This window comes from Cervus elaphus, chromosome 24 (assembly GCF_910594005.1).
Source record: "Cervus elaphus chromosome 24, mCerEla1.1, whole genome shotgun sequence".
Classification (NCBI taxonomy): Eukaryota; Metazoa; Chordata; class Mammalia; order Artiodactyla; family Cervidae; genus Cervus; species Cervus elaphus.
Genome location: NC_057838.1, coordinates 69,932,223 through 69,960,118, shown reverse-complemented (window position 1 = coordinate 69,960,118; position 27,896 = coordinate 69,932,223). Strand labels below are relative to the sequence as shown.

General features: G+C 59.2%; 3 protein-coding genes across 3 annotated transcripts in view; 2 read left to right on the top strand and 1 right to left on the bottom strand.

The window, feature by feature from the left end:
- RAB7A (RAB7A, member RAS oncogene family) overlaps positions 1 to 2,762 on the top strand; it is a 43,227-nt gene extending 40,465 nt beyond the window's left edge. The window contains exon 6 of the mRNA XM_043885312.1: positions 1,487 to 2,762. Within this exon, the coding sequence (XP_043741247.1) occupies positions 1,487 to 1,582 (96 nt within the window). The 3' untranslated portion in view covers positions 1,583 to 2,762. The remainder of the gene's footprint in view (positions 1 to 1,486) is intronic.
- A 4,940-nt stretch (positions 2,763 to 7,702) lies between these two features.
- On the bottom strand, positions 7,703 to 27,810 carry LOC122682744. The gene is made up of 4 exons (XM_043885839.1): positions 25,550 to 27,810; positions 23,863 to 24,151; positions 23,334 to 23,470; positions 7,703 to 10,695 (listed from the first exon to the last, which is right to left on the bottom strand). Exons 1-4 carry the CDS (start codon positions 25,694 to 25,696, stop codon positions 10,621 to 10,623), a joined length of 648 nt encoding a protein of 215 aa, XP_043741774.1. The 5' UTR covers positions 25,697 to 27,810; the 3' UTR covers positions 7,703 to 10,620.
- LOC122682745 (histone H1.10) lies at positions 19,571 to 21,176 on the top strand. Its single transcript, XM_043885840.1, has one exon. The coding sequence runs from the start codon at positions 20,086 to 20,088 to the stop codon at positions 20,725 to 20,727; it is 642 nt and encodes a 213-aa protein (XP_043741775.1). The 5' UTR covers positions 19,571 to 20,085; the 3' UTR covers positions 20,728 to 21,176.
- Positions 27,811 to 27,896: the final 86 nt, after the last annotated feature.

The window sequence follows — 27,896 nt, the reverse complement described above, 5'->3', positions numbered from 1 at the left end:
CCGAGGCCCCTCGGGAGGGCCTGCCCTGCTTGGCACGCTCCTCCTGTTCGGAGTTATCCTAAACGATTCTCATAAAGGTTAACCCCAAAGGCTCTAGGAAGCGTATTCCTTGGAGAAGGTTCCCCTGCGTTTCCTCTGTGCTGTTTGTTCAGCATCCCCCCCCCCCAGTACCAGGGGCGTCTTGCTGACACGCGCCCGGTGAAGGCTCTTCCGATCCCGGCGGCAGGGCAGTGCTCTCCCCCGAGCGCTCATGCCCCTAGAGCTGGGGTTGCGGGCGGCAGACCGTCCGGCTGTCCCTGGGGACAGCGGTGCCCCTCGGTTCCGGCACTGCGGCGGCCCCCCGGAGCAGCGCCCACGCTCCGCAGAGGGGCCGTCGCCCCGGACTCGCCGTGCGCAGAGCTGAGGGGTGAGCCGTGTGTGGCGGGCCTTCCTCAGCCCCTGTGGCCGCAGTGGAGAACTTCCCTCTGCTGGAGCCCGCCCCCCGTGCGTCGGGGCCCCTCTGCAGTCTGCGTGCTCCCTGCGCGGGCCGTCCCGGTCCCACTGCCTCTGCCCTCACCAGCTGTCTGCTTGGCTGTGTGTGGTTCATTATCCATTTAAACTAAGGCTTGTACTCCAGGTGCAACTTCTTCCTCCTCCATCCTCCCCCCCCCCCCAAAATAAATGAACCTTCCCCGAGGTTCTGACTGAACCGCACAACTGTCAGTCAGCAGCAGGCATCAGACAGACTCCACAGACCGTGTGGCTCAAGGACACACTTTTATTTTCTGTCGGTTTCGGGGCCACAGGTCCTCAATCGAGGGGCCAGCGAACCTGGCCTCTGCTGAGGCCTCCGTTAAGACAGAAAGCAGATGAGCGCCGCTCAGGGCGGGGAGCAGCAGGCGGGATAGGCCACTGCTGCTGGAGCCGCTCGCCTCCAGGTTGGGAAGGTCCTGGTGGTGCTGAGCTGTGAGCGGAGCAGGCCGCAGGCGCTTGCCCCTCAGGGAGAGAGCGCTTCACAATACGGGCAGTCCTGGGCGTGGCCAGCACTGTGATCGGAGCAGGTTCCCTGGAGGACCTCGACCGCGCGTGCTCGTGTCTAAGGGACAGGTGAATTTTATTCCCTAGGAAGCAGGAAGCTGCCCCTCGCTGGGAACATGTTAATTCAGCCCGCATCCCCGTGAAATGACCCCAGTCCCTGTCCCGTGGGCCCCGCGGTGAGGGAGTTGTCCCGGGCAGGCCCTGCGTGTGCAGCCGTGGGCGCGCGCTCTCCTGAAGCCTGGAAGAGACAGCAGCAGACGGGTCCAGAGAGAGGCGCGCAGGGCGAGCTCGCGGGGGCGAGGGCCGGGGCCCCAGACCGTGGCTTTGTCGGGCGCTGGCAGAAGCCCCCAGAGCGGGCGCCTGCGGGCAGAGGGCGTCAGCCTGTTCCTCGTCACCCGTCCTGCCCGCCCGGCCCCTCCGCTGCGGGGTCCGCCCCTGGCCCGGGGTCATCACCTCTCTCCCTGCCCAGGAAACCGAGGTGGAGCTGTACAACGAGTTCCCCGAGCCCATCAAACTGGACAAGAACGACCGCACCAAGCCCGCGGCCGAGGGCTGCAGCTGCTGAGGGGGCGGGCGAGCGGAGCACGGAGCCCTCACGACCGAGAACACACGCAGGCCTTCTTCCACGAGCCCCCCTCTCCACACAGACAGTCATCTCTCACCCCACTGCCCGGAGAGCCCAGCACACCGCCGACCCCCGCACACGCCCGACAGACCCACCGCCCGCCCCCGGGCTCCACGGCAGCAGGGCCGGCGGCAGACCCCCGCCTGGGGTGGAGTCTGCGTGGGAAGCTTCTTCCTTTTGTCCACTGGAGAGAGAACTGTTTACAGTTAATCTGTGTCTAATTAGTTCTGATTTTTTTAACCGTCTTGTGGTCTTTTTACCCCCCCCCCTCCTGTGAAGGCCGCCACGTGGGAAGGCTGGTGCCCTGCGCTCCATCACAGGCTCACACCCAGTCTGATCAGGCTGAGTTTTGTATGTATCTGTTAATGCTTGTTACTTTTAACTAATCAGATCTTTTTACAGTATCCATTTATTATGTAATGCTTCGTAGAAAAGAATCTTATAGTACATGTTAATATATGCAACCAATTAAAATGTATAAATCAGTGTAAGAAATTCTTGGGTTATGTGTTTAAGTCCTGTGATGCAGGCGTAGAGACAGAGGGCTGAACCTGGTCTGGATCTCAGCGTGTTCAGCACCTCAAGAGTTGAAGTCCAGCAGGAGGCAGTATTCTGTACAGTAGACAGGAGAATCATGTACGCCTTTTATCAAAGACTTCAGAGCCAAACAGCTTTGCATCTCTCCAGGGGAAACTGTCCCGTTCCCTTCTGTGTACCAGTTTTCCAAGAGGTGATTTGCATAATACTTTGGTGTGTGCAATGGAGAAACAGCTGTTTCACAAAACTCTCATTTTCCCTTTTTCTTTCCTGCGCCACACTTTAAAACTCCCGTTAGATTAGCATCCACGTCCAAGAGGGAGAGGAGGCCCTCCCAGACCTGTCCTAGCGACGGTACCTTTGTTCTAGAAGGCGCTCCTCTCGGGGTGTGGCGTCCTCGGTGAGCACACCTTCCCCCCGCCCCCCACTCCCCAGTGTAGCCCCCGAGCCCCCGCTCCCTGGCGGGGCTGCCCCGCCCCCCGCCCCCGCACTGTAGCCTGCTTCACAGGGCCTGCGTCCCAGGGTGTGGGCCAAGTTCTGTAAAGAGACGAACGTGATGCCAATAAAATGTACCAAGAACAAAGACCGTCTGTCTTCGCCCCGTCTTTTCCTCCAGGCCTGGGCTCAGGGGCGGCCCTGCAGCTGGTCGCCCTCACGGCGCTTCCTCTCGAGCGGCAACGCAGCACGTCTGCGGGACTCCCTGCATCCAGCCCCTCAGCACGGCCCCCGGTGTGTGCCGTCTATGTTTCTGATCACAGTGCGGGGTGGGACCCCGGCTGGAGAGCGCGCTGTCCGTGCAGAGGCGGGGCCGTGAGCGGCCTTTGGGTTTGCTGTGGTTTAACCTGCGTGGTCGTTGACACGCGGCCTTTGCGTGGTTCTGGGTTTCTGACTCTTGACAGGACAGGAGGGTTGGGCAGCAGGGCCCACGTTCCAGTACAGATGAGCCATCCTGGGACGGCAGATGCCGCGAGGACCAGTGTTAGAAACGGCCCCGTGTCAGTCGCTGGAGGCTGGAGGCTGGCAGACCGCGCCTTGGGCGCTACCCGCCGCGCTTCTCAGGCCCCCGGCGGTTTGCTTCCTCCGGCCGCTCTGGGCTCACACCCCGGACACTCAGGACCACGACGGCTCCCCGCGCTCTGGCCCTGCCTCCTGCGCTGGGCGTGGGGGGCCCGGTGCCGGGCCACGGTGAGTGGACCCCGAGTGGTGCTCACTTCACAAACCAGGCTGCAGCCCTCTGGTCCTGACCGTGAACAAGATAGGGAAACGGACTTTGCCCTCTGACCTCAACCACCTCCAAAAAGCAATGATTATCCTTACAGTGACCTGCCTTGTTTTTAAAATATATTTAATAGTGCTATAACCATGTATGTATTAAAGTCACCTTTAGACAGAATAAAAAGGTAAGCCAGACATAGAAACTATTTGCAAATCATGTATCTTACGGAGACCTTGCATCTAGAGTATGAAAAATAATAACTATTATGACTCAATAGTAAGAAAACAAAATGGGCAAAAGACTAGAATTAACATAAACATTTTATCAAAACATTCAAACTGTTTTCTAAGAATTAGAAAATGTTCTCAAAATTGTTAGTCACTAGGAAAATGCCAATTAAAACCGTGATGGGTGCTCCCTGCGGCAGCGCATGCACTAAAACCGTGATGGGGGAACTTGACCCCCTGGTTGTCAGTGGCGGGAGTCTGCCATCCAGCACGGGGGCGTGGGTTCAGTGCCCGGTCTGGGAACTGAGACCCGACGTGCGTCCAGGGAAGTAACCCCACGCGCTGCAACTGCTGAGCCCGCACGCCACAGCTCAGACCCGATGCAGCCCGATAAATATTTAATAAAACACACACACACAGAGGAGTTTCACTACACATGGACCAGGGTCACTATAATACAAAAAAGACAATACCAAGCATTATGAGGACTTCAAGAAAATGGAACCTCCCCACAGTACTGGTGGGAATGAAAATAGTACAATCCCTGCTGGAAAAATCTGCCAGTTTCTTAAGCTAAACATACGCTTAGCGTATGACCCAACAACTTCACTCCTGTGAATCTAAGAGAAATAAAATCATACCCTCTCAAACCCTCCTCCTATGCCACTGCTCTTGGCAGCATTGTTCATAACAGGTGAAATACGGAAGCAAAGAACTGGACACAACTGAGCAAGTCACCTGAACTGATGGAAGCAACTCCACTAGCAAATGGATACACAAGTGTGGGATCACACAAGTGTCCGTGCAGTGGATGTACTCTGCAGAAACAAGAAACTGATGAGCAACACGGACGGGCCTCAGCCTCAGCAGAGGAGGAGGATGCAGAACATTACACACCGTGTGACTTCATGTGCAATGTTCAGAATAGACAAATTTAAACAGAAGTCAAACCTGCAGGGACCTGGGGCTGAGTGGGGTGGGGGCAGGATCCTGGCTTCAGACAGGCTCAGTGGAGTTGTGTGGAGTGATGAAGGCATTGTTCGAGTGGACCACGGTGACTTCATAGCACTATAAACTCACCAACTTATTTTAAATAACAAATGTATTGGATCAAAAGTTTCTTCAATGAAGTTATTAAAATTATCTTGGGAAAATAAGTGTGAAGAGACATAGAGAAAGTCCGTTTACTCAGATAATATTAGATGGTAGACCACGCTTACAATACGGCTCATTCTGCATGCTCCCGCACAGGCCTGCCATGCTCTGGAATGAGCTTGAACATAACTTCGTGGCCCTGAACCCAACCACAGCCAGTCAAATTTAAATCAGATTTGACTTTGAACTGAATTTGACTCAGTCCTCAGTTTCCTCTCCTCACTGACAAATCATCCTAAGCATGGTCCCCTTGAAATGACCTTGAATCTGACCCTGTTATATTCCCACTTTCAAGCCCACCGTGACAACTTCCTCTCCAGCCTGGGACTCACCCATCCTAACGTCCCGTCAGCCCAGCGTCATCTTGTGCGCCGCACACACGCAGCTACACTTGCCTGGATTTGGTTTGTCCACAGTAAGAAGTAGGCGGAGACGGAACTCCACTAGTGCCGTGTCTTTTCCCGCAGTCCTCCCAAGACTGCACGTGCTCTTGAGAGAAGCAGGTTGGCTCCAACAAGGAGTAAGATGTGCTTCTGAAGGGAATGGGATATGGAGCGTTTGCCCTAATGCAAATTCTTACCTGTCATACTCCTTAGAGCCTTTGCATTTGCTCTGTCTCCCAGTAAGAATGTGAACTGAGACGCGTGTGTGGTGGTGTGTCTGCATTCATCTCAGTTCCAGCCAACGAGAGGAAGTTCCGTTTGAGAAACAGCAGTGACTTGTTGCAGTGATGCTGACCTGACACCGCCTGGCCTTGAAATGACTGTCACTTACCCACTGTGACCACGGCTTGTCCTGATTTTAGGTTGACTTCATACTTAACCTCAAACCGGAACTTCACCTTGAACCTGACCTTGAGCCTGACCCTGATCCAGTCTCTCACCCTGTGAATGAGTGTGTTCCACATGCATTGCCCTAATTTTGCCCATGACGTCAACTTGGTGTGGCATCTAGAGAAACAGAAACAAAACAGTAAAAACCCAAGTTCACAAACGCGGCAAACACACCGGGAACCAGAATCTGCATGTGCGGTGAGCACCGTGGGTGAAGGGTCAGAAGGTTACGAAGGCCTTTACAAAGTCAGTCCTGGGGAGGTCACGTACAGCCCGGTGACTGGTTCATAAATCTGCATAAAGTCACTGGGAGAGTAGACCTTAACATTCTCATCACAAAGACTTCAGTGGACGTGATGATGGGTGGTGATCATTTCACACTACAGACAATATCGAGTCATGATGGCCCAAAGCTCACAGCATGTTACCTGAGGGAAAAACTCCATCTAAACCTTGTGCGTTATACAAAAGTTAACTCCAAATGAATCAGAACCTGTAAAACTATAACTATAAAACTATGAAATTTCTCAAAAAAAACAGAAAAATTCTCAAGCCCTAAGCCTTGGTGAAGAACTCTTAAACATGGCTCCAACACCGTATTCTATAAAAGGAAAAAAAATCAATAAATTGGACTCCATCAAAATTCAAAGCTTTTTCTCTGGAAAAGCGATGTTTAAGACGATGAAAGGACCAACCACAGAGTGGCTCCCAGTAGCCCTGGCGTCCAGTGTTTACTGGGGCTCTGTTAGTGACCGATGACGGCCCCGGAGCACCCCGGCCTCCGTGTCAGGATGGGGCCTGGCCTGACGAGCTGACGGCCGAGAGCAGGGGCTGGGGGGCTAGGGGAGGCCCCCTCACGCCTGGTTGTCCGCCCAGGAGAGCTGCCGGCATGCACCCTTACAAAACTGACACGGGACCCGGCCCACACTGCCGGACTTGCCCCGCCAGCCTCCAGCGCCCTCACCCCGTGTGGCCGCCCCCACCCTAACCAGAGACACGCCTGCCACGGGCGACGTGGGGCGCCTCCCGCAGACCGCGGGCGAAGGCAGGCCTCTCTCGGGCAAGGCCACATTCTCTCCCACAGACCAGGGGGTTCACTCGTTTGAAGGGGGTGATTCGCGTTTGCGAAGAGCGTCCGGGAACTTGTCTGGAAACTAGGGGGGTGGGGGAAGCTGCAGGAAGCACTCGGCGTTCCGTCTCTAGACTGGACGCGCTTGTGACCACAGACCCCAGACTGGAGTTGCACATGCCCCACCTCCAGCCAGCCGTGCTCGCTGCAGACCTGCCCCCCAGTCCTGCCCGGCCAGAGCCAAGCTCATTATGTCCATGCTGTGCTCTCATCTGCCCTGAATCCGGGGCTTTTTGTACATGGACAGACGCTGTGGTTTGTCCAAGTCTGAAGGTCAAGGGCAGATTCTGACAGCAGCCAAGGGCCTCTAGTCAGCCCTGAGCAGGCTTCTCCAGGTGCTGGGCTTGTCCCTACACTCACCGCCAGCAGATGGATAAGGTATGCAGTTATTCCCGCCCTGGATTGTCTCTGTTTAATATCCTGGGCACAGTTTAATACATTGCACTCTTGAAGCTGCCTGTCCATCTTTATTTCAAAAATCTGGACATGGGGCCAGCATGTACTTAAGTTCAGTGTCTGATGGCGCAATTTAAACGTGAATAAAATAGCACACACCCCCAAAGAGTACACAGTTCAGCAGGTTTAGGGTCCGCACAGTGCTGTGTAACCACAGACACGAATTCTAGACCATTCCCATCACGCCCTCACTCCCCACTTCATCATGTTTAAGTAGAAAATCGCATGCAGAAATATGGTCAAAAAGATTTTTTTTCCTGCTTAACGTATGTGGAACCCAAACATCAAAGTGATGAACATAAACCAAGCTGGTGCAGATGATTTTCAAGGCTTGATTAGGATCAGTTCAGTTCAGTTCAGTCGCTCAGGCGTGTCCAACTCTCTGCAACCCCATGGACTGCAGCACGCCAGGCCTCCCTGTCCATCACCAACTCCCAGAGTTTACACAAACTCATGTCCATTGAGTCAGTGATGCCATCCAGCCATCTCATCCTCTGTCACCCCCTTCTCCTCCTGCCCTCAATCTTTCCCAGCATCAGGGTCTTTTCCTATGAGTCAGCTCTTCGCATCAGGTGGCCAAAGTATTGGAGTTTCAACGTCAGCATCAGTCCTTCCAATGAATATTCAGGACACTTGATTAGGATACTTTGAGTATATCTGCTATCTCCCACATGGTATAAACACTGATAGTTCTCAGCGTCTCGATTTGATTGCTATCAACTTCAACTGATCTATCCAACCCTGGAGCATCGTGCAGCGAGAGTCTCCAGCAGGAAGCGTCACAAACCGCCGCTGACAGGCCGTCCGTCGCCGCACTTGGTCCGTACACTGCACAGAGCTCTCTCTGCGCGTCAGCTGTGTTTTCACTTCACTTTCACTTCACTTTCACTTTCACCGCGCTGAGAATGTTGCTTATTTCCCCTCCCATCTTCAGTACTAAAATGGCTGCACAAAAATTCACCAATTTTGAATTTTCAAAAACGCATCCTGATAGAACAGCTGTCACCATACAACGGAACAAAATCGTTTCAAATGAAGTGGAAGAGAATTGAGTGCTGCCAGAGCTATCTTACAGAAAGAAACGGACCAATATTTTGGCCAACCCAGCGCAACGCTGCGGTCATCAACACAGCGACGGTACTGGCAGAAAACGGCAGGGTGCCCACCCCTGTGGTCACCCACGCTAGACCAAGGGAGGCAGGGCCACACAGTGGGGGAAAGCGGCCTCTGCAAGAAACGCCACTGGCAAAACTGGACAGCTGTATGTAAAAAAAGAAATCGGAAGCTTCTCTAATGACACATACAAACATATACGCAAAACGGATTCAAGACTTGAATGTAAGTTGGTCAGCCGCCGTGGAAGCAGTATGGGAGCTGCTGAGGAAACTAAAAACACAGCTACTGTTAATGCACGACCCAGCAAGCCCGCTCCTGGGCACATGTGTCCAAACAGAAGTGTGATTCAGAAAGACGCACCCCTGCGTTCAGTGCAGCGGCCGAGGGAAGGACACGACCTGAACGACCACCGGCAGACGGATAAAGAAGGTGTGACGGGGCTTCCCTGGCGCTCGGGTGGTTGAGCGTCCACCCGCCGACGCGGGGACACGGTTTCTATCCCTGGTCCAGGAACGAAGATCCCACACGCTGCGGAGTAACCGGCTTACGCGCCACAATCCCTGAAGCCCGGGTGCCTACAGCGTCTGCTCCGCCACAAGAGAAGCCCCCGCAATGAGAAGCCTCGACTCACCCCAAGTAGAGAGAAGCCTGCACGGCAGCAAAGACCCAGCACAACGAAAACTCAGGACGAACTTAAACAATTTTTAAGAAACTGAGGATCTCAACGACGCACTAGCTCTCCTGACCACCACCCCTAGCTGCTACCCCTACTTGTATTTCTTGGGTCCACTGCCCCTACATGCATCCCACCAGAATTTTCAAATGTGCAAAGTCCAATTCTCCAGCGGCTCCTACTTGCGGCCCCAGCGCATGTGCCTGCCTTCTCCCCGCGTGCGCCTGCTCACGCGGGCCGAGAAGCGTGTGGCTGGAAGCCGGTGCTGCCTGGAGCTGATGTGGCTGCCCTGCCTGGCTTCCCTCCGACCACTGGGTTTCCCCGCATCCGGAAGAGACGCGAGCGTCAGCCCGGCCCACTGCCCTCCTTCCTCAGTCCCTGTTGCCGGGAATGCGTCACTTTGCTGGAGCTCCATGGGAAGGAGCCAGCGCTGGAATGCCGTCCCCCACTCAGGGTCCTGTCTAGTCCATGGGTTAACGGTGAATCCAGGGAGGAGGAGGGCTGAGGGGTGTAATACAGCCCCAGCTTTAGGGGAGCAAAGGCCCACCGACCGAGGTGGGGTCTGCACGGGAAGCCAGCACGGCTGTCAGCCCAGAAACGCGCCCTCCCTCTCTCCCCAGTCACGCCTCCACCCCGGAAGGGCTGTCTGGGGGTCATCTTGTCCCGGGGCTGTGGAGGAGCGCGGAGCTGGCTTCACCCCCCACTCCAGGTCCCTTTTGGGATGAGAGGACCCTCCAGCTCTGACATCCGCTCAGGTTACCCTGGGCATCACCTGAGTCCTATGAGGGGATCCCTTCTCTGCCTGTTTTCCCGGAAAAAGGAAACTGCTAGAGCATACTGAAAGGCCTATACGCTGTGGCCAAGTGGAATTTATTCCTAGAATGCAATACATGACATTTATAGGGTGAAGATGAAAACCCAATGTGATCATCTCAAATGACGCAGAAAAAGCATTCCAAAAAATTCAACTATGAGGTTTCTGCAGAGGACTTCCCTGGAGGCCCAGTGATTAGGACTCGCGCGTTTCTACCACAGGGCCACCTGGTTGGGGAACCAAGATTCCATCCCCGGTTGGGCAGCTAAGATCCTGCCTGCCCACTGGGGCAGTGAAAAATGTAATGAATTACATAAATAAAATTTTAAAAATAAGCCAAACTCACAGAACAGACTGGATGTTGCCACAGGTGGAGGATTGGGGGCGGGGGGGTGACATGGGTGAAGGGTCGAAAGGCACAGGCTTCCAGGTCCTGGGACTGCAACGCTCATGATGGTGACTGGGGTCCATCACGCCCAATTGACTGCATCTTGCAAAGCTGCTGACGCCGCTGAACCAAGCTGGTTTACCTGACGCGGAGCGAGCCACACTCCACTGAGACGCCTGAGACGCCGAGGTTTGGGGGTTTATTCACAAGCCAGCCAAGCAAGGAGGCAGGAGAACGAACCTCCCGGCCGGCAAGGGGCTGGGGCATGAAGGGATCAGGAGTAAGAAGCAGGGCGAGGTGGCGGGGAAAGGTGGGCGCATCCCGTCCTGTCGCGGGTCTGCGCAGGTGGAACCAGGCCCCGGCGTCTGCGGCTTCAAGAGGTCACCTTGTGGACACCTGTGCCGGCCCAGCTGGAGGGGCCGTGGTCCCACGGCTCAGCTCACACCAGGTGCAGCGGAAGCCGAGTTCCTGGAGGACAGCTTGGGCAGACGTGTTGTTGAGGCTCCGAGCTGTGTGGAGGATACGCGACTCTTTATGCAGCAACGATTAAAATGAGCCTGAGGCGTCAAGGCAGGTTACAGGTGAAACGGATTTAACTACAGACTCCATCCAGTTTCACAAGGAGGGTAGGTCTTAAAAAGTCCTCATCAGGAAAAAAACAAAATCCTGGAAGCGTGTATGGTGACGGACTGTGCTGTTTCACAGTACGTACAAACATTCAAGTACATGGTACACTGGAGGGCTTCCCAGGCAGCTCAGCGCTCAAGGACCCGCCTGCCACTGCAGGAGATGCAGGTTCAATCCCTGGGTCGGGAAGATGCCCTGGAGGAGGGCATGGCAACCCACTCCAGTATTCTGACCTGGGGAATCCCATGCCAGAGGAGCCTGGCAGGGTGCAGTCCCTGGGGTCACAAAGAGTCAGACACGACTTAGCGACTAAACAACAAACGTTTAAAGCACAAGAGATTACATACTAAGCAAGATCATTTTCCTCCTTGTCTTCAGAGCATTGAGCCTGCCTGCCGCCTGGCGTCGCAGCGGGGGCTGCTCTCAGTTGCCCCCTTGTGGGCCCACCAGGCCTTGCAAACCACCTCATTGACGTATTTTCTACCTGGTCAAGTAGGCCTGTAAGTTTGTGGGCCCTGGGATAGATACAATTGGTGCTTTTGTCTATGGTTTTCTTGTGGGGTGTTTTGGTTTCCTGGGACGAAATGAATAGAGAAGCATCCAGACAGAGGAATGGGGAGCGGGGACAAGGAGGCACAGAGGTGTCGGAGCGGGGACCCGCATGAGCACGCAGCTCTGGCGGCTCACCGTCAGGTGAGTCTGTGACGCCCTGGTCCCCGGGGGCCACGGACTCCCGCCCGACCAAGGCCAGCAGGTGCCGACTACACATCCTTGAAGGCAGCACCAGGGACAGCCGTGAGGACGGATGAGAGGTCACTGCTGGAGCGGCAGCAGGTCAGGTGTGCACCAGCTGTCACCTGGCCAAAGGCCCGGAGAAGCCAGCCTCCAGGTGGGCCGGTCTCCACTGAGGCTGTGGACATTATGTATGTCTGTGTGTAGAGGGGAGGGCTGTCTTGCGAGAACACCAGCTGCTGTGGGCATCTACATGTGCACGTGTGTGTGTGTGTGTGTGTGTGTGCATGTGCGCGTGTGTGTAGGCGGCAGGTATGTCTCCTGGCCGGGAGGAGAGGAGCCCAGGCTGCTCTGAGACCCCAGAGCCCGGAGACCGCGGTGGGGGCCGGCGGGACGGCGCCCTCGGCGGCTGCCCCAGGGCGGGGTGTCTGCACGGACCCTCACCGCAGAGCCGCCTCTAGAGCGGTCCTGCACAAGCGACCGCCACCGAGGGTCCAGATCGCCGGCTCTGGGTCAGTGCCTTTCCCAAAGCTGCTCCCTCAGCGGCCTCCCGAGCCCGCGTCGCCCGGGAGGCCCCCAGGCCCTTCCCCGGGCTGGCACAGCTCAGGGTGCGCGCGCTCGCGCGCCGCGCAGCGGGAGGCGCGCGCGGTCTCCATGGAGACGGCCGCGGGGGCGCGCGCCCAACGTCCGCCGGCGGCCCGGTTGGGAGGCGCGCGCGGTCTCCATGGAGACGGCCGCGGGGGCGCGCGCCCAACGCCCGCCGGCGGCCCGCGGCCCAGACCTCCGGCACTGCTGGATGAGGGCGGGCGGGCACGAAGGGCCGGGGGCACTTGGGGAAAACGCGGAGGCTGGGCGCCCGCTCCCGTGCCCCGGGGGCAGAGACGAGCGTCCCCACCCTGGGGACCCTTCCCCTCTGTACCCAGAGGCCTCCGCCGACCGACCCCGGCCGCGGCCGCTATCCTTTCGGGGGGTGAAGACTGTCCTTGCCGAGAACCTCCCCGCTGCCCACACAGAAGGCTGCCCCCAAGTCCTCGGAGCCCCCTTCCCAGGGCTCCAGGCCACAAGCGTCCCGTTGGAAATGCTCCTTCCTCCGCTTGAGCCTAATGCTGGCCCCTCGCAGGCCTAGGGTGTGTGTGTGGCAGGGGGAGATGCCGCCTCGCTCTCCACTCTCCAGCAACCAGTCAGCACTGGGGGCCGAGAGGAGAGGCCACATCTCCCAACTCCTCCTAGGCAGGGCTCTTTCTCCTCATTCATTCACACAAATTTTTACTGAGCATCTACTGTGTGCCGCCTACAGGGGGTCCGGTGACCCACAAGCCAGAGAAGCAGAAGCTGGGTGGGGAAGAGAGACTTAGGCTATAAATGCAGAAGCTACAGTAGTGACAAGTGCTTTGAAGAAAAAACCTGGAAAAGTGAAAGACGGTGGGCGGTGTATGGTCCTACTTCAGATAGGGTGCTCAGGGAGGGCTTCCTGGATGAGGCGGTATTCACCTGCTTGGCAAGAAGGGGAGGTGAAGGAGGGCTCTGCAGCACAAAAGCCCCAAGTGGAGCGGCGGGTGGGGGACACGGTGCAGGGCGGGACAGCAGGGAGCACGCTTGGATTTTATTCTAAGTGCGATGGGAAACAGCCTGAGGGTTTAAGGAGGGATGGGCAGAATCTGATGGGGTGGGGGGGGGGGAGCTCTGAGAAAACGGTGGCTTCTGTGAAGATCTGGCCACAGGGAGACCCACTCGGAGGCTTTCTCAGTCTTCTGGGGCTGGTAGTGCCTGGCAGACAGGTCCAGGGTGAGCTCAGAGGCCAGGAGACAGCTTGGGCTCTCCCCCAGGTCCCCTCCCAATGTTCCCAGGCTCTGGGGCCTGGCCCCGGACAGCCTTCTCACCCAGACAAGGCGGGCACATGGCCAACGTCCGTCCTCATCCAGGGGCCTGGCCTGGCCTCCCCATCCCTTCCCCATCCCCAGCTAACTGGCCAGATGAGAGGTGAGGAAGGGCAAGAGCACTGGACTGGGAATCAGACTTGGAACACAACCCAGAAGCCCTGGGTGGGCTTGGCCCTTTCTCTGCACCTTGCACCTCAGCTTTTTCAGGTCCCAAGGGGGTCCCTTCCCCTGAACCCGTCGAGGACGCTCCCAAAGCATTCAGGGGGCCACCTCCTTCAAGAAGCAGTGGCTGATGAGAGGGGAGGAGCGGAGGGGAGCTCAGTTTTGGAGAGCTGTGTATGTCAGGCTCTCGAGTTAGGAGGAGGTGTTGTCTGGTGCGCTCTGCTGGCCTCATTTTCACAAGTGGGTCCCCATGCACCCATCTTCTGAAATAGCAGAGCGCCTTCTAGAGTCTCATATTCAAGGCTGCACAGGACAGAGGGGCCTGGAGGGCAGATGTTAAAGCAGAAGATAATTTAGCTAGAGAAAGCTTAACAGGAGAAGGAATTGGGATGACCAGGCTTGAAGGAGCTGGGGTGGGACGCGGGCTGTGGCAGGGAGGCCGGGTGACCTGGGGATATAAAGTCGAAGAGGTCAGCAGGGCCGGGATGCTGTGGCTGGTGGGGTGGCCCTGAGTGGGAGAGCAAGAAGCTCCCAGCACTCTCTTCAAAGGCCTCTGGGGGAGGGGGTGAGGAAGCGGGGGGGTGGTGGGCAGGAGGAGGGGCACCCCCAGAAAGCGGCAGTTAGGGAGCTTTCAGCGGTGGCTGGGGTTGGTTCTAGACCAGGAAAGAAAGTCAGGATCCCCAGGACTGGGCAAGCCCAATCGCCCTGAGATGAGCTTCTGTGAAGTGAGCCTGGCAGGCCCTCGTGCTAACCCTAAGCCCGCCCGGCTTTGACTCCCATTTCATTCATTCAACAAATATTTATTGAGGGCCTACTATGTGTCAGGCCGTGTGCAGCGTGGCTTGAGAGCATCCCTGCTCGCACGGGGGTGACAGGCACATGACAGGACAATCTCGGAGAGTGATTAATGGTATAAAACCAAGTGCTACTGCTGGGGTGGGGGGTGGTGCCGCTCCTTGAAATGAGGTAAATAGCAATGCTGTGCTATCTTCCCCGGCCGGGGGGACCTTGCCAGTAGGGCGACCCTGGAAGATGATTTCTCTGCTTGTCAGGCTCTGCCCTGGCCCCGGCACCCCTCCCAGAACAGTGTCTGGACGCGACCTTGCCCCAGCCCCTCGGCCTCGATCCCCGGGGCCCCATGGAGAAGAGATGTCAAGCTCTACCACGGCTGAGGCTGGACAACCCGTTCCGGCCTTGGCCTCCCTGGCGCGTGGGCCAGCTCGCCCCCCAGGACACCCTGCCGGAGGAGCGAGGCAAATGGGCAAGGGGCCAGCCTCTCCTGGGCCTCCCTGTCCATGGAACATGGCTAGAAGGCCAGTCAGCACCACTGTCCCCCGAGCCTGCCCCCCTCTGCCAGGCAGCGATCCCCCTGCAGGGGAGGCCCCTCGGGGAGGCGGGGGCCAGCCGCTCCTGGGCCACCCTGCCCACAGATCACGGCTCGAAGGCCACTCAGCCGCACTGTCTTCCCAGAGCCTGCCCACCCCTCCCTGCCCCTGGCCAGGCAGAGATCCCCGCAGGGGAGACCCCTTGGGGAGGCAGGGCTGTGGCTGTCTCAGAAGGAAGAAAAGGAGGTGGGGGGGCAGAGCCTGGCTGTGAAGGGGAAGGACGCCAGGCCATCCAAGCCCCCGAAAGGCTGAATTCGATGGGGGAGCCAGGAAGCGCCGAGGAGGCAGCCAGGTCACCAGGGGTGACCAGATGGCTGCGCCTGAAATGTGGGGCAGGGAGACACACAGGCCAGGCCGGGTGGACTCACAAGGCCCAGGATGGGTGCTCACGGGGACGTGGGTTGGAGGGGCGCACGCTTGGAAGCCTGCTGGGTCACAGGGCAACACTTAAGTGGATTTGTAAGAGTGAATCTGGCGGCTCATTCTGGGCTGATGAACAAAGGACAGTCAGGGAAACATCAGTAACTGCCCGGCCTGCCCCGAAGACATGACAGGACGGGGCGGGGGGGGCGCCGAGGCTGCTGAGCACTGGCCCCCGTACACGGACCCGTGTCCAGAGCCCGAGACACGCCGCCGTAGTTTTCACTTCACACAGCCTTGTTCCTCCAGTCGGGTTTTCTACCACGAATAACTTCACTAAGAAAAAGGGACCCGGCTCTTAAAGGAAAAAAACTCTTAAAGTAAAAGGCCTGGAGAAGGTGGCGTGACCGAGAGGGTCCGCAGCTCTGGCAGAACCGGCCGCGGGAAGCTGGGGGGACGCCTCCCAGACACGGCGCCACCTGCCAGGCCCCGCGTCAGCCATCGGCTCCTGGGGGGGAAGGGGCTGTCACTTCGTGCTCCCGGTCCTCAGTCCCCCCCCCTGCCGGGGGAGCCTCCCTCACTGTGACCCCGACACGCAGCGCCCGGCAGCAGGGGGTCCTGCCACGCTGAGTGGCGCCCGTCCCTTCTTTACACAGTCTTCTAAGCACAGCTGCACTTCGGGGGTGTCTGCAGCGGGGGGACCCCCCCCCAGGGGAAGCAGGGGTGGGTGGGCAGCCGGGGCCTCCGGGCTCACTCCACTGCCCCTGGGGACAGGGCGTGGTGGCCTCTCGATCCCGTGTCCTGCCTCCTCCAAGCCATCCGCTCTCCACGGGCGGCTCACCCGCCGCTGTGGGGGAGGCGGGAGACCAGAGACCTCCAGAGCACCCCGTTCAGGGCTTCACAATACACATTTGCATCTTAAAGGCGACCTTTCTCACACCTGGTGAATTCCATTTCCCCTTAGATACTAAAAAGCACCTAAGGTCTCTTACTTCCATTTTAAACCCCAAAGCGGGCCCAGGCTGGAGCCAGCCTCGCTGTCTAAAACAGTGTAGGGAGACAGACCCTCCTGCCAACCCCGGAGCCCGCGGGGCCTTTCCCACAGGGGCTGCGACCCCTCAGGCCTGCCTCTTGCCTGGGGCCCCATCCTAGGCTGTCAGAAACTGTGTGTGGGGGCCCGCTCTGTTGGTCCTTTTGTGTGTGGACCCCTACAGAGCCGGCCCAAGGCCCAGGCAGGTGGGTCACACGGGGAGTGCATGGGGGAGCAGGGGTCCAGGCCAAACCACGTTTCTGCTGCAGGGTGTGCCCCAGGGAAGCTGGGCCCGTAGGGAACAGGGCCAGTCCAGCTGGCGCTCAGAGGGCCTCCCTTGCCCCCCGACAAATAGGCAGCATAGGGTCAGATAAGGATAAGTGCTATGAGGAAAATAAAGCGGGGTGGCGGGCCTGGAGGCAGCTCTGAATGGATTCTGGAGGAAAAGGGCCAGCCACATGGCAAGTGCCAAGGCCCCGAGTGGGCGTCCCAGGCGTGGTGGAGCCTCGGGCGCAAGGAACAAAAAGGCCAGAGCCAGAGGGTGGGGCGGCTGAGCGGGGAGCAGCCCCTGCTCTCTGCAAGTGTGGGGGAGAGCAGGATTGCAGGAGAAAATAGGAGACACAGAAGAGAGACTTCAGACACCCCGAGGGGAAGGTGGGTGGCTGCTGTCTGCTGCTTGGGAGAGACGTGGGTGTCACCAGTGTATGCACAGAATCTGAACCCTTAAAGTCCTAGGCCCTGGGCCAATTGCAGAGGCCCCTTTCCCCACATTTCGTCCTTCTTTCATTGGCCACGGGAGGCCTTCGCCACCTGTCCTGTCCTTACAGGGGTGGCAGGCAGCTCCCTGGGAGTGTGGGGTGTGTGGGCCACGCGTTCCTGAAGGCGTGGGCCCAGTCCTGTTTCCTCATCTGTATGTTGAGGTCAGTGGGAAGAAACCACTCCATCCCACCAGCTTCCGGAGCCCAGAGTCGGTGTCCCCGAGCCCCGGGGCCCACTGGGCTGGAGAGGCCTCTGGAGTGTGTCCACCGCATCCTCCCGGTGGTCTGGGCTATGCTGCCCGGCCTGCACGTGTCCACTCTCTGCTCTGAGTCCTATGTTCCTTCTGGTATGGCCAGCCCTCCCCCCCGGCCACAGAGCCTTTCCCCCACTCCCGCTGACCCCCTCCTCACCGACCAGGTGCTGGACATCAGCCCACTGTTACTCACCCCGCTTCTGCCCCGACCCTGGTCCAATCTGCAGATTTTTTAAAAAGTGAAACCTGAAATCTGGACTGCATTTTTGTGTGAAATGGCCTGATTTTTTAATTTCACCTTTTTAAATACACTGGGCTGAACAGGCAAAGTCCAGGCAGAGTTCCTGAGAAGTCGGAAGCTGGCCAGTTGAGTCAAGTTCAACCAGTTTCCTGAGGGGCTGCCCTGAGCAGACAGGTCCTCTGTTCTAGAAAATCTCTCAACTAGCATGGCCCGGACTGTGCCTGGTCCTCTCCTCTCTGATGGTCCTTCCTCTGTCTCCAGTGGACAGCCGCACTCTCCTGCCAGCCCACACCCTCCTCTTCCGTCTGGTGTGATGTCAGGCCCCGGGGAGAGGGCCCTCACCCAGTCTTGCCTGCTGCTGCAACCAGCTCTAGATTCACATTCTCAGCCCATGCCCCGCCCCCACTGGATGAGCTGGTTTCAGTCTGGGGTCCCTCCGGGGGCCTCACTCTCTGTTCTCCCTTTGACCTGAGTCCCTCTCACCAGTCACCTGGTTGCCCTGGGCCAGCTGTCTCCCAGGTGCCCCTGCTCCCACTCCACCTCCATGCACCCTGGTCCACCCTGGGAGGGGGACAAGGGCTCTCCCACCTTGCAGCTTCCCGCCCTGCACACAACCTTGCATCTCTGGAACTCGAGGTCTTCGCTCAAGCCCTGTGTGTCTGCACGCCCCTGACCACTGCTCCCCATTCCCCCCTGGACTCAGGGCTCCTGGCCGCTGTGCTGGAAGGGGCTCCAGGAGCCCACGCTGAGACCCATCTTCCTTCTCTCTCCTGCTGGGTGTACTCACTGCCCCCTGTTGTGGCTCCCAGCCCCTGACCTCCCCTGTCCCCCTGCAAATCCCACCAGCCTCACATTTCCCTGGCTTAAAGTCCTTCTCCCCTGGGGCTTATTATAACCGCAGCTTGTTGGAGAGCACGCGGGGCAGCGCAAGCGCTGTGGCAGGGGTGCGCACAGACCTCTGAGGGGCCCCGCGGTTCTGCTCTACACCCCCACTCCGTCCCGCCCGCCCCTCCTCCATGCTTGGGCCTCAGGAGACTGCAGGGCGCAGGATCGGGCCTAAATCACTCATCCTAAAAGGGATCCACCCTCCTCCTGAAGCGTCTCCCCGTGTCTCAGCTTTCCCCAAGTGGGGGCTCCTTTGGCTTGGAGAAAGATGGTCCGACGCCTCCTGCTCACCCCCAGTACTGGACCCAGCGGCAGGGCCACCAACTTGCACAAGCTTCCGCCTGGTACCCAGAGAGTGTCCCCGCTCTCAACTGCGCTCCCCACACGAAGTGGGGTGGGGGGAGTGCAGAGAACAAGGAGCCGCTCCCCTCCCCCATCCTCCTTGGGAAATCCTCCGGGGGCCAGCGCCTCCCCTCGTCCCCGCCGGAGCCGCCTTGTGGCTTTGGGGTAAGGGTAGAAGCTACTCACGCACCATAAAATGGGGGCACTTGTAGTATCCGCGGCGGCGGTGGGGACGCCTAGGGAATGTCCCCAAAGAAGCGCCTGCCGTCCTCCCCGCCGCCTCCCGCGTGGTGCCCTGGGCCCTTGAGGCCTAAGGAGGCCTCGGGTGCGCAAAGGAAGGCGCCTGCATCCGCCCTCCCCTTGCACTCAGGCGGAGACCCCCCTCGAAGCGTCCCGGCTCCTTCCACACTGCCCCAGCCGACCGCGCGAGGGCGTGCCCTGTGTTAGTTCGGACAAATTAAAGCCCGTCCAGCGGGCAGGCCCGGGGGCCTCTGGACGCGATCTGGGCTTGGGGGCCCGTGGAGCACTCTTGGCTGTCGGCTGCGGAGCTCCGGGCTGCGGAGCCTCCCTGGGGGCCCGCGCTATTCGGCCTCAAACGGGGTGCCCCCCTCCTCTCGCGCTCCCTCAGCCTAGGGTGCGCCCCTCCGTTCCCCTCTAGCGAGCCCTCCCTGGGCGCGGGCCGCCTCTCCATCGCGCCACGGGCTCGGGCCATGTCCGGGGTGCACAGAGACGGGCACAGCGGCGCCGGGGAGGCCGGGTCTGGGAAGCCAGCGGCCGGAGAAGGGGCTTCAAGAAGCACAAGTTGGCGCCGGCCCCGGACCAGGCTGTTGTTGTTCTCAACGTGGTCCGCCGTGGAGCCATAAAAGGGGAGCACGGCACCCTCCCCGCCAGAGCGCAGCGCGCACGCCCAGCGAATTCCGGCGCAGGCAGCGGTGGCGGCAGCTCGCTAGGCCGACTTCCCCGCTCCCGGACGATTAACTGCTCCGACCATTTCGCGCCGGACTTCTGCGCTCCGATCGCTTCCGCACCGGCCCCGCTTCCGGTCCCGATTCGGGACCCCCGCTCCGGCCGGCCCGGCCCCACCCCAGCCCTGCCGCCCGGCCCCAGGCCCGGCCGCGGCCGCTCCCGCCTGGAGCCGCCGCGCGCCCCCAGCCCCCCGGCGCCCCCGCGGCCCCTCGCCTTTCTCTTCCCGGCGCGGCCCCCGGGTTTCCGCGCCCCGCCCGCCACCAACCCGCTCGCCACTATGTCTGTGGAGCTTGAAGAGGCCCTGCCGCTGACGACTGCCGAGGGGGCGGCCAAGAAGGCGGCGAAGGCTGGAGGCTCGACCTCATTGTCCCCATCCAAGAAGAGGAAGAATAGCAAAAAGAAGAATCAGCCGGGCAAGTACAGCCAGCTGGTAGTGGAAACCATCCGCCGGCTGGGTGAGCGCAACGGCTCATCACTGGCCAAGATCTACGCGGAGGCCAAGAAGGTGGCGTGGTTCGACCAGCAAAACGGGCGCACCTACCTCAAGTACTCCATCAAGGCGTTGGTGCAGAACGACACCCTGCTGCAGGTGAAGGGCACTGGCGCCAACGGCTCCTTCAAGCTCAACCGCAAGAAGCTGGAGGGCGGCGGCGAGCGGCGCGGAGCCCCGGCGCCCGCCTCTGCCCCGGCGCCCGCTGCGCACAAGGCCAAGAAGGCGGCCCCGGCTGCGGCCGCCCCGCGACGCGCGGACAAGAAGCCGGCCAAGGGCCCACAGCCCGAGAAGCGCTCGCACAAGAAGGGCGCCGCTTCCAAGAAGGACAAAAGCAGCAAGGCCAAGAAGGCGGCGGCTGCGGGGGGCAAGAAGGTGAAGAAAGCGGCAAAGCCTAGCGTCCCCAAAGTGCCCAAGGGCCGCAAGTGATCGCAGGGCCCCGGCGCCTACTTTTCCACCCCAGAGTGCACGTAGGTTTTGCGCGGAGCCCGAACAGCCGTGCGCGCCCCGACATCAGTGGGCCCGGGCCGCGCCGGCCTGCCCATCCCCCAACGTGGGAGCGTTTTTTTTTTTTTTTTTTTTTTTTTTTTTGTTTTTGGTTATTTGCTTTAGATTTTTGAAACGGCCCTGGCGACGCCCTTATTGGCTCGCGCCCTTGGCCCGGGCTGTCGCCTTGGTTACCAGCTCCGGGGCGCCAATGGCCGGGCTGCGCCTGCCCGCCCCGGCCCCGCGCGCGAGGACGCCAGGGCGGTGCAGCCCTTCCCGCCCCCGCCCTCCCCGCCTCCGGGCGCGCGCCGGGTAATGGCGCGGGAGCGCGCGTGGCTTTTCTCCTTCTGGTCTCCATTTTTGGGGCAAAATAAATTGTTTAAACCTTTCAACCGCTCTTGTTGTCTTCGCGTGGAGTAGGGAAGCGGGGGCTTGAGCTTGGGCTGGATGGGTAGCGGAGGGTCTCTGGCGCGCTAAGTCCGCTAGAGACGCAGGCGCGGAGCTGGGCGGTGGGGTCTCAAGGCATGGGTTTACGTGGGTAGAATGGCAGTTTCGTCCGGGGGCTGGGGGAGCAGGGGCTTTGCGGGGGTCTGCCCTCGGTCACTGCAGGGTGGGCCTTCACAGCTTAGTTAACTCTGGAGTTAAGTGAGGCTCCCTGTTGGTGTGGTGGACAGCGGACCCAGGCTCACCCACCATGATGCAAGAAGTGGTCTGAGCAAGGCTGACCCTCCTGGAGCTTGTAATGTGGCGCATACGTGGGATCCAGAGTTAAGGGTAAACTGAGGCCTATTTTGGTATGTTCCTATGAAGGGACGACCCTGCAAAACGGGAGAACTCTGGAGCGGTGGAGAAGCCAGCGAACACTGCGGAATAGTGTGTATGTACAGACCAGGCTGAGCAAGTCTGGGCTGGAACTAGATGAGAGCCGCAGAGAATCTCCATTAGAGTCCTGGGCCAGCAAGTTACTTGACCGCTGCCTGGCAGCCACTGCCCTCTGGAGCACAGGGAGGGGTGGCAGCATAGACCCTCCACACGGTGGGCAAGCGGCCACCCAGGCCTATTCGACCTCCTGTCCCTGCTGGGGGTCCGCACTGCCTCCTGCTACAGGGCCAGCTGCCAGTGTTGGCGCCCAGCTCAGTCTGGGGCCAAGCCAGCTCAGCTGCTGGCCCTGCCCACGCTTTGCTGGGGGTGGGAGGGAACCACGTCATCTCTGTAAAGTGACCAGGCCGCCATTGGGGCGGAGGAATGCTGGACTTGGCAGTGGCTGTCTGGATTCTTGGGAAAAACACCCACCCTGCCAGCCCAGGTTTTGGCTTCATCTCCTTTGCAGCTCTGATTGGGGGGCAGTGTGCCCAGTACCCTGCTGCAGGGCCACCGTGCCAGACCGGGCCAGTCCCAAGCTGTCTGCAGAGCCAGCCAATAGGCCACCAGCAGCTAGCAGCCCTGAGAGGCCTTGGCCTCCCCAGGGTCCAGGGGATGGTGCTCCTGACTCACTAAAAGTGAGCCCTCAGATTCCATCCTCTCTCCCTGAGCAAGATGCCACCTGGGCTCACCCTAGCTGTCCAAGTACGCCTCGGGCTGGAGACTGATTCTCTGGCCCTCTCGTAGGTGGCCGTAAGGTTGGGTTCGGGTGGGGTGGGCTGCAGGGACGGGGCAGTGATCTTTGCCTCTTCTGGCCAAGCTCTTCACATCAAGCAGCTTCCTCTTGCAGAGCTCCCCCTGACCCAAGCTCCTCCCCTTGCTAACTCCACCCTTTGACGACCACCCTGCAGCTCCACACCCTCAAGTGGCCTTGCAGGTCAGCCCTTCTGCATGGTCTTTCCAGACTTCCCTCCTAGGTCGGCCCTGTGCTGCTCACCACCCAGTTGCAGTGGCCTCCAGCTCTGAGGCCGCCCCCCTCTCCTGTCACCCTCTCCCCTCTGCTCTTTGAAGGCTTGGCCCCGGGCTTGTTGCCTTTTCCAGGCTAAGGCCTGTTTCTCCAGGAGCACTGGCGCGCCTCTTCTGATGATAAAAAGCACTTTCATTTTCTCCCAGGGACAAAGGCATGCCCCCTGTCCTCCAGCCACAATGCTCTGGGGTCTGACCCTTCCAGGCCCAAGGATGGTCACGTGACCAGAGACCTGGCTGATGATTCTTTTAACCTGTTGCCTGGCCACAACGATTGGTGAAATGAGTTCCTGACCTCAATGAGTCAATCGAAGTAGTGAGAAAAAGGTGCTCTTCCGCCCAGGACCACTAACGGAAGGGACACTGGGCCAGAGCTGCCGGTGGCCACCCTTGTCAACACACGGAGAGCGCCCAGCTGGAAAAGGAGCCAACACGGAAACAAAAACCTGAGGATGCTCACACCAGGCCCAGGTCCGGCTGGGCCTGAAGCTGCTTAGAGCCGGCTGTTCCAGGAGCCGATGCTTGCTTTCTACATAAGCTAGTTTGACTTGCGTTTCTGTCACCTGCAATCCAGTCTCACTCCTTCAGCTCATTTTATCCTCCCATGCCCACTTCCTGGACCTTGTCATCCATTCAAATTGCTCTTCCTCAAAACCACTCACCCAGGACTTCCCTGGTTGTCCGGTGGTTAGGAATCCACCTGCCAATGCAGGAGACGCAGGTTCTATCGCTGGTCCAGGAAGATCCCGGGTGCCGTGGAGGAACGAAGCTCGTGGGCCACGGCCGCGGAGCCCGTGCTCTGCAACAAGAAGCCGCCGCAGTGAGAACCTGGGCCCCGCGCCACAGAGTTGCTCCTGCGAGGCCTCCAGTAAACCCGTGAAAATCGAACACACGCTCTCCCAGGGGCCTTCACTCCACCCACAGGCCCCTCCTCAACTCTGCCCGAGTTGCCTTCAGCTGAGCGGCACCTCTGTGGGTGGGTCCCACACCCTGAAGTTGAAGAAGCACCCCTTGTGTGCCTGGCACCCCAAGGAAGGCTGCAGAGACCTCAGTCTCAAGACAGCCCATGAGGGAGGTGTTCCAACACCCCCCTTACTGGTGTGGGAGGTCTGTTTTCTGCTCTGACGCCACACTCAGCCCCTGCACAGAGCAGGGGGCAGGGGCAGGGGTGGAGAAGGGGGATCTACTTACTGCGTCTCTTGGACTTGGCCTCAAGGGCCCCCAATTCCAGATAAACATTGAAGGCACGTGACACCGCGAGGCCCTGGAGGAGGGCTTCCTGGAGGAGGTGACCGCACTGCACCAAGGAGGCAAGCGACCAGCGGCCTGGCCACGGCCCAGGCCTGCATCTGCCGGGCAGGAGAGGGGCTGGGAGGGGCTGGGAGTGGGGGCCCGCAGTGGCAGGGCAGGGCTCGACCTGGCTCCACCACCGTCCGATGTCTGTGGCAAGACTGCTCTCTCCAAGCCTCAGTGTCCTCACCTATAAACAGAGCCAAAAGAGGTATCTTTTGCTCACTCATCTGCTGAGCAGGGCTGTCTGACCCTCCGGCCAGGATCTCAGGTTTTCCACCACCTCTGGATGTGCAGTTCTCTCTCTCTTGCGAGGCCTACCTCTTGCCTCTCCCTGGGCTGGGACCTGCCTCTTTGGGAACCTCCTCAGATCTCAGGTCTGCTTCTGTGTTCTGGATCCTGCCTCTTCCTGGGCCCCAGATGGCTCCGCAGATGCTGCAAAGGCCCCTTTCGAGGCCAAACTGCCCGAGCAACCGATAGAATGGGGTCTTGACCCAGTCAACTCTGGCTCAAGCTGTCCTCCACCAGGACAGGGCCTGGTGCTGAGGACGGGACTGAAACCCAAGTACATGTTGCCTCTGACCCTGGCGACGGGGGTGTCCTTGTCCTGCAGAAGCTGAGACTCTTCGTCCAGAGGTGAACATGTCCACATCTGGCCTGGGAATCAGGAACCCTGAGAATCCTGAGAAAGTAGACTGCCAGCTCCTGTGCCGCTTCCCACCGAGGAGGCAAGTGGGCAGCCCGGCAACCATGGTGGCGGCTTCCTCCCGAATCCGGCAAGAATCTGCCTGTGGCCACCCCGCAGGGAAACATACAAGTGAGGGCGGCCCCATGCGGCCCAGCCAGAGCCATGCAGAGATCGCAATTCTCCACCATCAGGTGGGTGGTTCCAGCCGGGACCAGGCTCTCAAACAGAGGTGCACAGGCCTCAGAGCCCTTCTAATGGGTCTCCAGGCAACAGTGGGGCAGAATGTAGCCAGAGCTCTCTTAGACACTGCAGAAGCACCTGCAAGTTTCTGAGCTGCCCTCTGGAGGCAGGGAGGGGAGTGGGTTATCCAGGGAGCCTGGCAGGAGGGTCCCCCAGCTGCCGGTGGTCCCACACGGGACTCGGTCATCAGAGGCACCTCCTCAGAAGATTTTATGTGGAGACTATACATTTTGTGTGTGTGCATGTGAAACCTCCTACTTTTAAAATGTGGAATTGAAACTGGAACTTTGTGCATTGATGGTAGGAATGTAAAATGATGCAGCTATTGGAAAACAGTATGGAGGTTCCTCAAAAAATCATAGAATTGAGCCATCAATTTTACTTCTGGGGACACACCCAAAAGAATTGAAAATAGTGACTCAGAGATCCACGCAGCTGTGCTCATAGCAGCACTAACCACAACAGCCAATGGGTGGAAGCAACCCAGGGGTCCATCAGTGGCTCCTGGATGAACCAAGTGTGGCCTCAACACACCATGCAATATTATTCAGTCTTAAAAGGAAGTTCTGACACTGGCGATAACATGGATTAACCTGAAAAACAGTGCCCTCAGTCAAACAAGCCAGCCACAGAGGGAAAGGATGGCATGATCCCACTTACATGAGGGCCTGCAGGAGTCAAGTTCACAAAGACAGGAAGTAGGATGGTGGGCGTCAGAGGCTGGGACAGGGACGGGGCCAGAATCTCAGGTTTGCAAGGTGGAAAGACTTCTGGGGATGGCTGCACAACAGCGTGAGCGTTGTTCATGGCAGAGGACTGTGCGCTGAAGAGCGGGTGCGATGGTAACCTTACGTTGTGTGGATTTTACCAAAACAAATTCTGTAACAAACAAAATCCATAGCAAACAATAAATTCCTAGGCCAAACAAAATCACGTGTGATGTGGTGTGGCCTGTGGTCCCCACCTGTGTGATCACTCAGTTTGATCTTCTTTGAGGGTTGGGTGGTTCTGGCTGTTTCACGAAACAAATGGCTTTGGATGGTGGTGTCCTGATGGAGCAGGAGCCAGAGGAAAGCGCCGCGGTGGTGACGAGCTCAGCCTGCCGCTGCTGAGCGCCTGCACCCCAGGTGACCACCTCCCCCCAGAGCCCTGCACTGTGCACCTCCGGGTATTGCTTCCCTGTTCTCACCCAACTCCTCTTGCCTCTCCCAAGTGTTCTCTTTCTCCTGGCTGCCTCCATCGGGGGTGAAAAGTGGGGCAGTGGGGCCCTGTCCCAGCCCCCACTCCCCGAACCTCCACTGGGCGTGGTGCCCATGAAGTCTGCAGCATGTCTCTTCCCTGGAGCCTCGGGATCCTTCTCCACAGGAGCAACACCTTGACAGCGGTAGGTGTCGGCTCCCCAACAACCAGCACCTGTTGCTGTGGGCTCCTGGGAGCTCAACCGTGAGCACCCACTGTCCTGATTCAGAGACGGACAAACCACGTTTCAGGGCAGCTTTGTATGTACTGGGGACCACCCATGCAGCCCAAGCCAGACCTCCTTCCGCAAGGACTGAGGCTCTACCCTCCTTCTGGCTGAGGTCAGCCATCACCCTCTGATTCCCATCACCAGCCTACCCTCTGGGCTTTCCCGGTAGAAAGCAGGGTCCTGCCCCCACCCTGCAAGCTGAGACCCAAGCCAGGAGCCCCCTCCGACCTAACCCCTGTGGGCCGAGTCCCTCCCTTGCCTGGGTCTGTTCTCCTTGGATGCACAGGGCTTTTCAGGTACACAGCCTTACAGGAAGCGATGGAGCCAGGTGGGCTGCAGACAGGAGTTGGGGAGACATCTGTCCACTGCAACAGAATCTGGAGTCTAGGGGACCCTCTGCTCCCTCTGAGGCTTGGAGCCAAGCCGTGTGCCCACACAGCACGGGAGGGCTCAGAGAGCCCCGTGCAGGGACTGTCCCTCCTGCCGGGAGAATGGCTGGGGCCTGGTCTCCGTGGCCACCGGAGACGGGCAGGAGCAGGCTGCCCTTCTGAGACTTGATTCTTACAAGCAGGAGTAAGGATTGGCAGAGGGGAGAAAACGGCAGTCCAGTGAAAATCCGGGGCGCGACCTGGCAATGCCTAGAAACGCTGAGGCTTCAGACAGGGGGAGAACTGCAGAAGGAAATGCCCATGACGCCGTTAACGTAAACCTGAAAATCACAAAACCATGTTCTGACATGAGAATGCGCCTTTAGACATCACATTTATGTCGAGGTATAAAAACCAGAATGAAAAGCACACAGACTCTGGGAATGAGTGTGGAAAACCAAGGGAATTTCCCTTTTGCTGCTCTACTAAACGAAGTAAATACGACAAAAAAGTCTTACAGTCGACATTCCTGTATATTCTCTGTATTTGTAAAATCTCTTACTCCAAGCAGAAGAGCACAGAGGAGACGGAAGCTGCAGGAAAGCGCCGCCCCTCCACGGGTCCGGCTCCAGCCCACCCTCCGCGGCCCCGGAAGAGGAACCGGGGAGCCGGGGCCGCGTGGGCCCCGCCCCCCGGCCCCGCCATTGGCAGGAGCAGCGCCGGGCCCCGCTCTGATTGGTGGCGTTGCGATCCCTGATTTGCATAGACCCGGGTCGGACTGCCGGCCCGGAGCTCGGATGCGGAGGCGCCAGTCTGCAGCAGCAGCCGCCGGGATGGCCGCGGGGCGGGGCGGGGGCGGTTCTGGTCGGGCGGACGTCCTAGAGGCTTACCCAGGAGCCGGCGACCCCTCCTCCTCGGCGGCCCCCCCAACCAAACGCGGCGCCCGGGTGAGCCTGCAGGGCTGCGCGCATCCTGTCTTCGCGGACACAGGCATCTGGGCGGGGCGGACGGACGGCCACAGCCACGCAGACGGACATCTGCCTGCAGAGCAAACGCGGGGGGGCCGACCAGGCTGGGCGGGTGGCCGCCTCCCACCCGTGTCCCCGTCCGTGCCCTCCTGACCCCGGGCGCTGCGCACCTGAGCCGGGGCACGGCCCGCGCCCGTCCTGCG

Excerpts from the sequence above, each read along its gene's own strand:
- LOC122682745 (XM_043885840.1), top strand. The coding sequence starts at position 20,086 with ATGTCTGTGGAGCTTGAAGAGGCCCTGCCGCTGACGACTGCCGAGGGG.
- LOC122682744 (XM_043885839.1), bottom strand. The coding sequence starts at position 25,696 with ATGAACAACGCTCACGCTGTTGTGCAGCCATCCCCAGAAGTCTTTCCA. Across the intron at positions 23,471-23,862 it reads GGCCAAGTCCAAGAGACGCA|AGCACGGGCTCCGCGGCCGT; the intron begins GTAAGTAGATCC and ends TTCTTGTTGCAG. Across the intron at positions 10,696-23,333 it reads GACAACCAGGGAAGTCCTGG|CTCGGAGCCTCAACAACACG; the intron begins GTGAGTGGTTTT and ends TCCTCCACACAG.